This window comes from Helianthus annuus, chromosome 13, assembly GCF_002127325.2.
Source record: "Helianthus annuus cultivar XRQ/B chromosome 13, HanXRQr2.0-SUNRISE, whole genome shotgun sequence".
NCBI classification, from domain to species: domain Eukaryota; kingdom Viridiplantae; phylum Streptophyta; class Magnoliopsida; order Asterales; family Asteraceae; genus Helianthus; species Helianthus annuus.
In genome coordinates this window covers 132,802,295-132,813,611 of record NC_035445.2, presented here as the reverse complement: position 1 = coordinate 132,813,611, position 11,317 = coordinate 132,802,295, and the positions used below count along the sequence as shown (strand labels likewise).

Sequence of the window (11,317 nt, the reverse complement as noted above, 5' to 3'; positions counted from 1 at the left end):
TCTTTTTTAATCCACATCAGCCTCCCTATCCACTCCCCTATCCTCAAATTTTAAAAAGTCGTAGTGCAGCTCCCTATATTTAGGGTTCGACTATTCACCCCTAAATGTATATTTTATTATTTTTTGAACTTTTTCATTATTTTAAATATATGTGTATGTATATATTATATATTATCATTATATAATACTCTAATTTGTATCATTTTTAGGCTTTAGGACTTGTACTTTATGCTTAGTTGTTGTGTTGTGCATTAACGTGTTGTACTTGATGTTTGGTTTACAACTTCTTTAAGCAACTATTTGGTGTGGTGTGAAGCTTTTCATATCACAACTGGCTACTTGCTTTCACCCAGGTTATCAACATGTTATGCCCATCTCAAATCACCGCTCTACCTTTCTAACGAGAGTTTGAGTAGGACAGAAACGAGGGTGGATTCCTCATACCGGCGACCCCAATTTCCGGACAAACCACACTTCGCGACCACCACCTTCGTCTCCTAACGACGATGGCAGCGGCTTCTTCTCCCTGACCCGACGTTTCAAGTCACATCAGCGGTTGATGGCAGTTCTAAGGTGATGTCTGGGTGTCTTTAACTTCGGTGACGATGATGATAATGGGCTCAAGATGAACGATGGTCTCATTGTATCGCTCCCCTTTTGCGAGAACTGCCATTCATTCTTGGATTTGGGTTTAGGGTTGTTTTTTGAGGTTGTTTTGCTGAGCTATGGTTATGCGAAAATCAGCCTTCAGATTCACTTACAAGGTAGGGTTTTTTTTTATAGATTATTTCTATGCTATTTTCATTGTGAGTGTTCTTCTCATAACCCAATTTAGCCTTTAGGTGTAGTCAAACATTTGTAACATCAGTGGCTATGATTATGGTTCTTATTAGGTGAGGTGAAAGATGGCTTCATGCTAATTTACCTTTCTTTACTGCAAATGATGGTGATTTGTGAGCCATAATGTGTAATTGGAGCTAACAAACAATGAAATATATACATTGTTTTCATGATTTGAACAGAGCCGAGATGGGGATATTATTGATTGTGTACACATCTCTCAGCAGTTGGCTTTTGTTCTAAAAAAAGGCTCCTATAGCTAAGGAAGTTGTTCCTCCTTCGCTTTAATCACATGGAATACCACTAATTTCAAATCTATATCCATAAAATATGCATTAGCCATTAATTCTTTGCTTCATATGACAGTTGTATAATTGTATGTTTTATAAATAGACATAGTGAAAATTTCACGATATTTAAGCACAACATTTAAACCCGTTAGAACCACAAACGAATCACCCAAACTATAGTAAGTCGCTTGGTCAGTTTGAGATCTAAACGGTTGGATTTCCAGGATTAACCATATAACCAAACCATTTTATATGGTTCAACCTACCAAAAATAAACCCTCAAACCGGCTGAACCAGGCCATAAACACCCCTCGGTTTGACATGTTCTTCTTTAAGCTAAATACCTTGATATGACTCACTTAAGATAAAAACACAACCCAAGTCCAACCATTCAGAAGCAAATGGGTCAAAATTTCTGTCGATAAAAATCATAAAAGATGATTATACTTAGTGACTGGACAACTATAGGAACTAGAGGTTTTATCTGAGTATGCGAATAGTTTCTTCATGATTCGATGCAATATAGATGCTTTAGTTATGTATTTGTTTTTAACTTGAATCAATTGTTTTCGATTTAGAATTTCAGCTTTTGGTTCAATATGTTTATGCTAATATTTAGTTTAGACGCCTTAGTTTACTTATACAAGTATACAACCAAAACCACCATTGACCCAACCCATTTGCCAGGACTGCATTACCCTGGGTTATCAGGCCAAAAGTATTGTGGATGAAGTTTGCTTTGTAGAAATGCCCGGCACAAATAATGTCCGTGGAGTACAAATAGGGAAACATGGATAATAGAATCATCTTCGGTGATATTTTTTTAGAAGATCGTATGATCTAATTAATCTTTTTTTTTTTTTTGCGAGTCTCAAACATGCAGATTTAAATGTTGCCACATAAGTTTATTACACATAATCACATATTATGTTAAATCCTACTAACATATACAAATATCTTATTATTTTTGGCATGGTCTAACATAATTTGTTTGTTTTACTCTGCGAAATCTCTGTTTGATAAGCAAAAGGTATGGGCAGCAAAAGAACCTTCACAAGAACCGGAAAAAGACGCAAGCCCATGTAAACAAATAAATTTTGTAATTTTACATATCATTTATTTCATGTAAATTTGTGTTGTACCTTTTAGTTTGGGAGTTGTACCCTTTTTTGCATAAGCTACCTAATGCTTTTATCAAACTTCAAACCCTTCAATCAGATCAGAGAAAGAGAGAGAGAGAGAGAGAGAGAGCAATAAGAATGCATAGGGAGAAAGGGAACTGATTCCACAGCGGGTTCAGCGGAGCTACTGAGACGGTTTTCCATGGCGGTAGTTTACCGAAGAAGACGCAGTGGCATCCGGCGGTCCGGCGCAGCGGCGCATAGCGGAGTGTTTCGAAGTTGATTTTCTGTTTGAGTGTTTCGGAGAAGAAGAAGAAATAGAAGAAGAAGAAGAAGAAGGAGAAGAAGAAAGGTTACCACGATAACCGCGATAGAAGTAGTAGCAGTGACAGCTATTAGATCTCAACTATCTCATCGGTACGCGTTTATTTCCAGATCTATTTGATCTCACAGTTCACCATACTCGATGATCTGAGTTTCGATGGGTCGGGTTTGAAATACGATTGGGATGAGTTTACGGTGGGTGTTGAGGGTGGTTTTGAAGAGAATGGGATTAAGATTGGTGGTGGGGATGGTTCTGTTTGAGAAGTGACTCCTGTCAAGTAGGAGTGTTCATAAGCCATTATAAAGTGATCGAACTACCCAAACCGAAACAAGTCGACTGGTTCACCGGTTCGAGCAGCGGTTTTGAAAGCAATGTTAAATAACAGAAAGAATATTGGATCAATGAGGAAGCCGAAGAAGGTTTATGTTGAAGTTGAAGCCGAAGAAGAGGTGGATTTGATGGAGTACAATAATGTGAAAGGTAGAAGAAAGAGGAGAGGCAGGAAAGAGACTGCTAAACGAGATGAATATGAAGAAGAACAAGAAAGAATTGATAAACCCGAGATAAGTAGTAAAGCTGAGGTGGATGAGAAACGTGAGGACGGATTACACACCGAGGAACCATCTTGTGTAGAGAATGAGAACAATGGCGGAGGAGATGATGGGCCCACTTGAAAGAGCAAGGTTTTAAAGCACGCTCCTGCGGTTAAACTTACCAGTAAAAAGGAGGCGAAATCTAAAGCGAAAAATCTACCCAAAGAAAGAATCAGAAGGTATTGCAGCTATCACTTAAGATTCATGTTAACATAGTTTATTAACATGTACAATATTTTTGTCTAAGATCATGTTATGTCTTTTCTGATTACAGGCAACTTCAAGAAATTCTGGGAATGAATGCGATACTTGTGGAGCAGACTTTGATTCAAGGTATGAGGTTAAGACGTTATGTGTTGCATCATAGCATGTCTCATTTATCTGTTGGCAGTTGGGCTTATTATGGTTGCTTATGTGGCAGGACCAAGTTACATAAACATTTGAATGACACGGGTCATGCTACAATCAAGTCACGTTGACAATGAAGTCGATAGAAATTGCCGATATTACACACTCTATGAGGATCTCGGTGGTTTGAATGGTATCAGCTTTGTTTAAAGTTATACCTTTGATAGGGTAGGATTCTACTTATTGGTGATATCAACAGAAAAGATGCTAAGTGCATTATAGTTGTATTGAATTGATATGGAGGAAAAAATGTTTGTTATTTGTTATAAAAGGGTAATTGTTCCCTTGCTTCATTACATGTATGATATTTCTATCCATTATTGGTTCTAATTAATACATTTGTTGCATCACAAAGCCAAATTTAACAATTTTCATAATCAAACCCTTTTGAGGGAAAGTGAGAGTACCTGGATACAATCTCGGACGTCAAGCACTCATAGCTGGTTCTAATTGTACTCAGAGTTGCTAAACGTATATGGAGGAGGTTCAAATGGATAGTATCCATTTTATAGAGCAAGTGCTGGCATAGCTGGTGATGGTATGATTGATTATTGTTACAGGTGCAGCCGCCGCTTTCTACTCGTATCTGAACTTGGTGGAAGGTGACCACAGAAGCTACGCCACTGGGTCACTTTCGTTGCCCGCGGCGCAACGCGCGGGTCACTTTTCTAGTTATCATTATCAATTTGTAACACAAGTAGGCATTGACTGGTTGTACATTGAGCTTCAGCTGTGTTTCATGCTATAGGCTGTAGTAAGTTATGTTTCTTTAATTGTACACTTATAGTCATCTGTGCTTCCACCTTTATTACAACTGTCCACCTACGTGTCCCACAACCTCTGGTATACAATCTCCATGTCTCGAATCTATCACTAACCCAGCACTGCCGCTTGAAAAAGTCGCCATTGCCTAATCGGATCGGAGTGTGGGAGTCTAATGGTGGAGCCAGTTCCATCGGCAAATAGACTACGATGTTCTTCTTGCAACACCGGTGAACCAATGATGAGGGCACGCTGTGCAACAGCGAGGGACGATGTGTGTCAACGTGGTTCACGGTGGCGCTTAGGGTTCCGGTGACCGTTTTTCTTAATATGCGATTTAGGGTTTCATTTATGTTTCGAAATCGTGGGAAATATTTTGATTATACACACTGAATCTTACTGGTGATTGTCGTTTCGAATTCGTGAGAAGTTGGGAATTAATATTAGTTGTTTAGGCTAATTTTAGGGTTTTTGTTGAGTCTATTGATGTGTTCTGGCCATTTTCTTCTTATTCTTTTAGTGGCTTTTGAGGAGGTGAAGAAAGAGCTTAATCTGGTTCTATCGTTTCCTCAACAGTCTTGCTCGCCAAAAATATGATGATGCGGCTGAAGCTTCTGTTAATAAACAGATTAAACGAGTTTTTTTTTTTTTCAGTTGATGATTGATGTGTTTGAGTACAGGTTTTTTAGTGTTAATTTATGTAAATTTTTGCAACTGAAGTATGGAATATTTGGTAAGTGTTTGATAAAAGTCAAAGAAATCTCTCAGAAGTAACAATATAAATTAACAGGTAAGGTGAAGGGGATATGAACATATAACCAACAAGTAATATCCTATAGTTTATACAACAACATAATTTTAAAAATAATGTGGTTAAAGATGGTAGACCTTGACTTATCAAATTATCTTTGTATTTTATCCAGGTGAAAGGTGAATGGATCAATAGTTCAGCAGGGTTGGCTTTTACAGCTCACACCATCCATGTATCTTTTGAAGAGGTATGTTTTAACTAAAGAACCATCTTTCTTGGTCAAAGTTTGTCAAAACTAGGGTATGGTGTTAAAAAACAAGCAAAGTGACAAAGAGATTATGAATGGTTTACTTCATATGAAATACTGATATGGTGATATGTAAAAGTGATGAAACAATTGTTGTTTTTGTGCTTTAAATAGAGCAATGAGAGGTTGAAAACTACTTGCCAATTGAATGAATCTGATATGGTTTTAAATTCACCGAAGGGATTGGCAAAGTTTGGTTCCGGACTTGAATGTCAGTTTTATTTTAATGACATGCTGAATGAATGTAAAAGTAAGTTGGTAGGCGATTGGAAGTGGATTTTATGAAGGTGTTTTAGTTTGATACAGTTATGGAGGATATGGATGTGGTTGATTATTCCTGTCTCGGTTTGACTACGCAGATGGTATTGCTTAAACTGTTTTTAGACACGTTAAATGCAATTTAGATTTCATATCTATATACGTAAACCATTTTAGGACCAGTATCAAGCAACACATAGATTTGATAGGTCTTTAGAATTCCTGAATATATATTTGAGATTTTTTTACGAAGTCATTAAAGTGTTAATCGGATCATTTATTTGTGCATTACTACTAGCTCCAATTCATGGGATTTATTAACTGGAACAGGTCTATGGTAATATATTAGTTATTAGCCTTGACTTTAATAAGAATCTTGGATTAAAAAGCGCGCCCGAGGCGCGCTTAAGCACGAGGCACACACCCTGGGGTTTTTTTAGCTTAGTGCCTAGAGTAATCACAAGAAGCGCCAAAAAGGCGCCCTTTTTTGGGATCCTTCTGGGCTTTTTTGCCTTGAGGTGCATGTCTCTCATACCAGAGGCGTTTTTATGCATCTAACTGTTGTACTTTGGGTTTTTAAGCTTGTACATGCAGCTAAAATCATACAAAAACCTTACTTATAACTATATTTTGGGTAGGGGAAGCTAAAAACCTATGGGTATATATGGGTATATATGGGTATATATATATATAGTGGGAGGTTCTTTTGAGAAGAAAAAATAAGTTGAGAAGAATGAGAATAATTCCAACCAATAGGATTTCTTTATTTGAGAAGGGTATCCAGGTAATTTTAACTAAACATTCAATGTTATCACATCCTATGATTTTGCTATACAAATTTATTAAACTTGCTCATTCATTTTATTTTTAATCGTGAAAAGAAAATTTTTATTATTAACTGGTAAAATGAAAAAGTAAAGAAAAAGATGGCATTTGAAATTACAAATCCCGTAATATCTTTACAATCCTTTGATTATGCATATGGAGATTTATCATTCAACTATGGATTTGGGGATCATCCGTTTCAATTCCAGTGATATAAACATTGCAGATTCAAACAAAAAATGGATCCCAAATATCGATTAGTCATCAATGACGGATTGTTTTTTGCGAATGTTGTGATATAAGTTGTTTTCGTAAATGATTCAGCAACGATTTTGGTGAAAGGTAACTAATTTTTTCTACTTGGTTTGTTCGCACAGTATAATATCGTTTTAATCATTCAATATATTAATAATCCCAGTTTTTTTAGGAGATATTTGATTTTATGTGTTTTGATTATGTAAATTATCTCAGATTTTATTTTATACGAAACTGAAGATATGTTTAAGTGTAGGGATATCTATGATTTGTATATATATATACGTGGTTTGTCTGCCTTTTTGATATAACACACTTTGGGAAGAAGCACAGAGTGTTTTAGTACTAAAAACGTGATTTACAAGATGTCTGCCAATGAGGGGCCTAGTGTTCAAGCTGCTAACATTACCGAAGGTTTGGCTATCATTTTTTTTAGTGTTATATTCATGAACAAACCAAACATGTAGTAACAAAAAACGGTTTAGGTGGTCATTTTTGTCTATTTTTTTTAAACCAAGCATGTAGTCTAATCATTTATTTTGGTATGAGGTTGTGCGTGTTTTTAGTTTATATTTACCATAATGTCTTATACTATTAGCATTCATTCATGATATTGGTTGGTGACAGTGAACGGAGAGTCAAGTGTTCAACCTATTACGGACCAAAATGGTAAAGTTGTTCAATAATATGTTTTTGTTAACATTTTATGTGTTCTTACAAATTATGTAATCCCTATGTTTTTTTACCTTTTTTTAGATGAGGCTGTGACCCCCAACTTCTATCACTCACCACGTGGGACCAAGTATTGGATTCCTAATGTTCCTACACCTTTGAAACCTGCTACCGGAATGGTGTTTGGGAGATGGGAAGACGCTGTTACCTTGTACCAAGATTATGCACAAAGGGCTGGCTTTGACATCAGGTTATCAACTGTTGCACGTTATAAGGGTGTCATAACACACAGGTACATTGTATGCAGCAGATTCGGTAATCCGAACTCTAATACTGGTGACTCCATGGATGTAACACCAGCATCATCCAAGCAACGTAATAGCAGTTTTAAGGTCACTGATTGCCAGGCATGCATAAAACTTAAACCAGTTAAAGGTACTGAGGGGTATAGTATTTATAAGTTCATTGAGCCCCATAACATGGTCTTGTTGATGTGGACAACATGGATTTAACAAGAGGGAGAAGACAATTAACGTTTACGGAGCAGGAGTTTATTCACAAAGCTCAAACATCTGGGTTTGGTGCAACTGTATCGCACCGGATGCAAGCCTCTTTAAAGGGTGGCGAACACTTGGTAAGAGGTACAAAAACTTACCACAAGAACTTTGCTCGAGATATTAGGGAGTTTATCGGTGAAAGAGATGCGCAAATGGTCATCGATAAGCTGAATGGTAACATGCTTCACTTGGAGAACTTTTATTTCAATCACACCGTAGTGAATGGTGAGCTAAGATCACTTTTTTGGGTGGATGATATATGCAAGTGTAACTACAATGCGTTTGGTGATGTGGTTGCTTTTGATGCTACGTACGATACAAACAAGTAAGTTTACCACTTTATTATTTTTTAAATAACATGTATTTGGTTTTACACGCCAAAATATGATTGGCTACAGTAGGTTGCATACGATTTACACACAAAATTCTTGGTATACTAACACAATGTGTTGTTCAAATATAACATGATATTTGTTCCGTTCACTAGTGTCGACAACCACCAAAAATGTGTTACGTTTGGGGCTGGGTTGCTTTACAACGAAACAATTGAGTCGTTCACGTGGTTACTGGATTCATTCCTTAAGGCCCACGTCAAGCATCCACGGTTAGTGTTAACGGATCAAGATGCGGCCATGAAACAAGCGGTTTCCTCTGTTTTTACAGAATCAACACACCGTCTTTGCATGTGGCATGTCACAAAGAAACTCCCAGCAAAGGTATGTATGTACTGATGATTCGATTCCATCCCAGGAGTTTTTTTTCCGCCTACACAGGGAATGGGGTTGGGGGGGTCATAAATAGTTTTCAATAACATAATTCTACACCATCACCTCCACACACCGCATCTCCCTATCCCATGTGCCACACTACTTGACCACATATTCTCCAAACAATATAACTTAGTAATTTTAATTTTTTTTTCCTACATCAGGTCGTTGTGTCTTTTTAGACCTTCAAAATATATTTCTTACTTTCATATTTTTACACCCTATTGTCGCTAGGTTTGTGGTGACAAGTTGGAGAACACCGACCTTCGATCGCGTATTCACAAACTTGTATGGAACGTGTTCATAAAACCTTCCACGTTCGAGTCGAGATGGAAAGACCTAATGGACGAGTTCGATTTAGGTGACAACAATTGGCTGAATGACATGTTCGAAATAAGAGATCAATGGGTGCCGGCTTATTTCAGAGATTTACCAATGTGTTGTCTGATGAAAACAACATCGAGATGCGAGAGCTCAAATTCATTATTCAAAGTATATTCCTCATCAGGCAACACACTTGTCCAGTTTATGCTATGTTATGAAAACACACTGAATGCTCAACGCTTCGAACACCGTCGTCTCCAATACGAAACTACGATAACGTCACCAAAAATGTTGACAAGCCTACCAATTGAACGTCATGCTTCATATATATACACGCACAACCTTTTCAAAGAAGTTCAAAAGGAAATCCATAAAGGGTTATATTCGTGTTGTCTTGATCGCGTAGAAACAGTTGATGGTTGTAGGATTAGCTTTGTTAATCATCATGACAAAAGCAAGGGGTTAGTTGGGGAGTTTAAGGTTATGTTCATATTCCCCCAATTCTTATTCATTATACTAAACATTCCTTCAACTATGCATGTTCACACGTGATTTAATGTGCAGGTTACTTTCACTCTGAACGATGGTACCATCGAATGTTCATGTAGGGGGTTCACACGCATTGGGTACCTGTGTAGGCACATTTTTTGTGTCTTTAGGAACATGAATATTGATGTCATCCCAGACCAGTATGTTGCATCGCGCTGGAGGCATGATGTACTACCACCTAAAATCTTCAGTATTGATGCTAGGTACTCAGGTGGTAGAGACGAAAAAACAATCAAAAGACAGGAGGCAACAACTTTATTCAATGAATGTGCTGACCGGGTCCGTGGCGACCTCGAGAATCTGATTGATTTTGTGGAGGACATGAGGATGCTAAAGGAAAAAAAAATACCAAGCAATTCCAGAGAAGCCTGCGTACAATAGTAAGGCTGTAGTCATATCAGACTTGACCGGTTACTCTGAACCAGAGTCCGTTACAGCCACAGCCCCTAAGGGAATACGGAACAAAGGTTGTGGTACTAGTCGCCGTTTGATTGGACCGGGGGAAAAAGCGGTGGAACGAAGCCAAAAGCCAAAAAGGTTATGTCGCACGTGCTTTACCTATACAACACACGACTCTCGCAACTGCAAAGCCAAGGATCCAAAGGGTAAAAAGAAAGCGAAAAAGTCTTCCAATTCAAAAGGCAAGGGGGCGCAGGACGATGCTTGACCCACCCTCTAGTTTCTTTATTTTCGTTGTGTTGTCATGTCAGCTTTTATTTTTATTTTTATTTTTTTTTTGCATGTCCCTTCAGTATCGTACTTTTTATTTTGAAATAAAGAAATCTGGAACATTTTGATACATGGTTTTCTTCACTTATTTTGACCCACATTTATATTTCACTTATGAAGCACAAGGGCGGATTGACTGTTTAATTTTCATGTGGGTCTGATAGAATGTGCCTACAGTGTGGACAAGTCACGAGGAGCAAATTGGTTGTTTACGATTACGGACATATGGATACTTGTCTTGCCGACATGACTGAACATTTTTTTTTCCAACTCTGTTATGGACCTACACTCGACACTTAGTGTGCAGGTATATCAGGCGAGGTTGGGAGGGTCCTACACTTAGTGATACTTTGTATATTCCCAATACATTGAATATGTTTACATAGTTAAAAAAAAGGAAATCGCCATTGGTGGACAAAAGATGTTTGTCCACCTAAATAGTCAGACTTTTCATCATTAATTTCACATATAAGAACTCTGTCTACTCAATTTCATCACTTGTAAACCATTGCTAACTCATGGGTTCATGTATGCTATCACCTATTTTTAAACCTTAAAAAATGCCTTGTACACGAACCCCGTACACGATTACCATTTTGATGACTATAACCTCAATTTTACAAGTCTCAATTTTAAACTCTAAACTCACATGCATCGGGCGTGCGAATGCTGCATGGGCCCCTAATGCGTCTGCACGCTTAAGTCGTGCGTTTGTATTCCTTGGGTCCTGGTGTGTCTGCACGCTTAAGTCGTGCGTTTGTTTTAATTTGGGCACCTAATGCGTTTGTAATCTCTAAACTCATCTGTGGTTTCTTTTTGATGTACATACATATTGTCACCTTGTGTGTCGGGATAACTCAAGGGGATGTGTAGGGTCCTATCACTAGTTGGCTACAAAATGGGTTTAAATGGGTTGTACATACATACGTCTTGATTGATTTATATATACAGTGTGCAGTTCCGAATCGTGTGCGGTCATTTTCG

General features: G+C 37.7%; 1 protein-coding gene and 2 long non-coding RNA genes across 7 annotated transcripts in view; all 3 read left to right on the top strand.

The window, feature by feature from the left end:
• Positions 1-307: 307 nt before the first annotated feature.
• On the top strand, positions 308-3,875 carry LOC110899369. 4 transcript variants are annotated; one of them, XR_002570220.2, is made up of 5 exons: positions 308-764; positions 2,155-2,212; positions 2,349-3,348; positions 3,444-3,502; positions 3,591-3,875. It is a non-coding gene; the product is annotated as an uncharacterized LOC110899369 (long non-coding RNA). The 4 variants fall into 4 exon arrangements; XR_002570222.2 differs by having other exon boundaries at positions 326-764; positions 2,161-2,212; XR_002570223.2 differs by lacking the exon at positions 2,155-2,212 and having other exon boundaries at positions 326-764.
• A 387-nt stretch (positions 3,876-4,262) lies between these two features.
• Positions 4,263-11,317, top strand: part of LOC110899374 — a 49,615-nt gene continuing 42,560 nt past the window's right edge. The window contains exon 1 of the long non-coding RNA XR_004877726.1: positions 4,263-5,337. This is a non-coding gene — a long non-coding RNA (uncharacterized LOC110899374). The remainder of the gene's footprint in view (positions 5,338-11,317) is intronic.
• Positions 6,864-10,320, top strand: LOC110899373 (protein FAR1-RELATED SEQUENCE 5-like). Of its 2 annotated transcripts, XM_022146259.2 has the most exons (4): positions 6,864-7,149; positions 7,363-7,404; positions 7,492-8,680; positions 8,966-9,071. In XM_022146259.2, exons 1-3 carry the CDS (start codon positions 7,101-7,103, stop codon positions 7,917-7,919), a joined length of 519 nt encoding a protein of 172 aa, XP_022001951.1. In that variant the 5' UTR covers positions 6,864-7,100; the 3' UTR covers positions 7,920-8,680; positions 8,966-9,071. The 2 variants fall into 2 exon arrangements, with proteins under 2 accessions (XP_022001951.1, XP_022001948.2); XM_022146256.2 differs by lacking the exons at positions 6,864-7,149; positions 7,363-7,404 and adding an exon at positions 9,620-10,320 and having other exon boundaries at positions 8,401-8,680; positions 8,966-9,535.

What these genes read in the sequence shown, in the direction of transcription:
- LOC110899373 (XM_022146256.2), top strand. Translation starts at nt 8,429, where the DNA reads ATGATATTTGTTCCGTTCACTAGTGTCGACAACCACCAAAAATGTGTT. An exon ending in CAAAGAAACTCCCAGCAAAG is followed by an intron (nt 8,681 to 8,965) that starts GTATGTATGTAC and finishes TATTGTCGCTAG; the next exon opens with GTTTGTGGTGACAAGTTGGA. An exon ending in GGTTAGTTGGGGAGTTTAAG is followed by an intron (nt 9,536 to 9,619) that starts GTTATGTTCATA and finishes TTTAATGTGCAG; the next exon opens with GTTACTTTCACTCTGAACGA.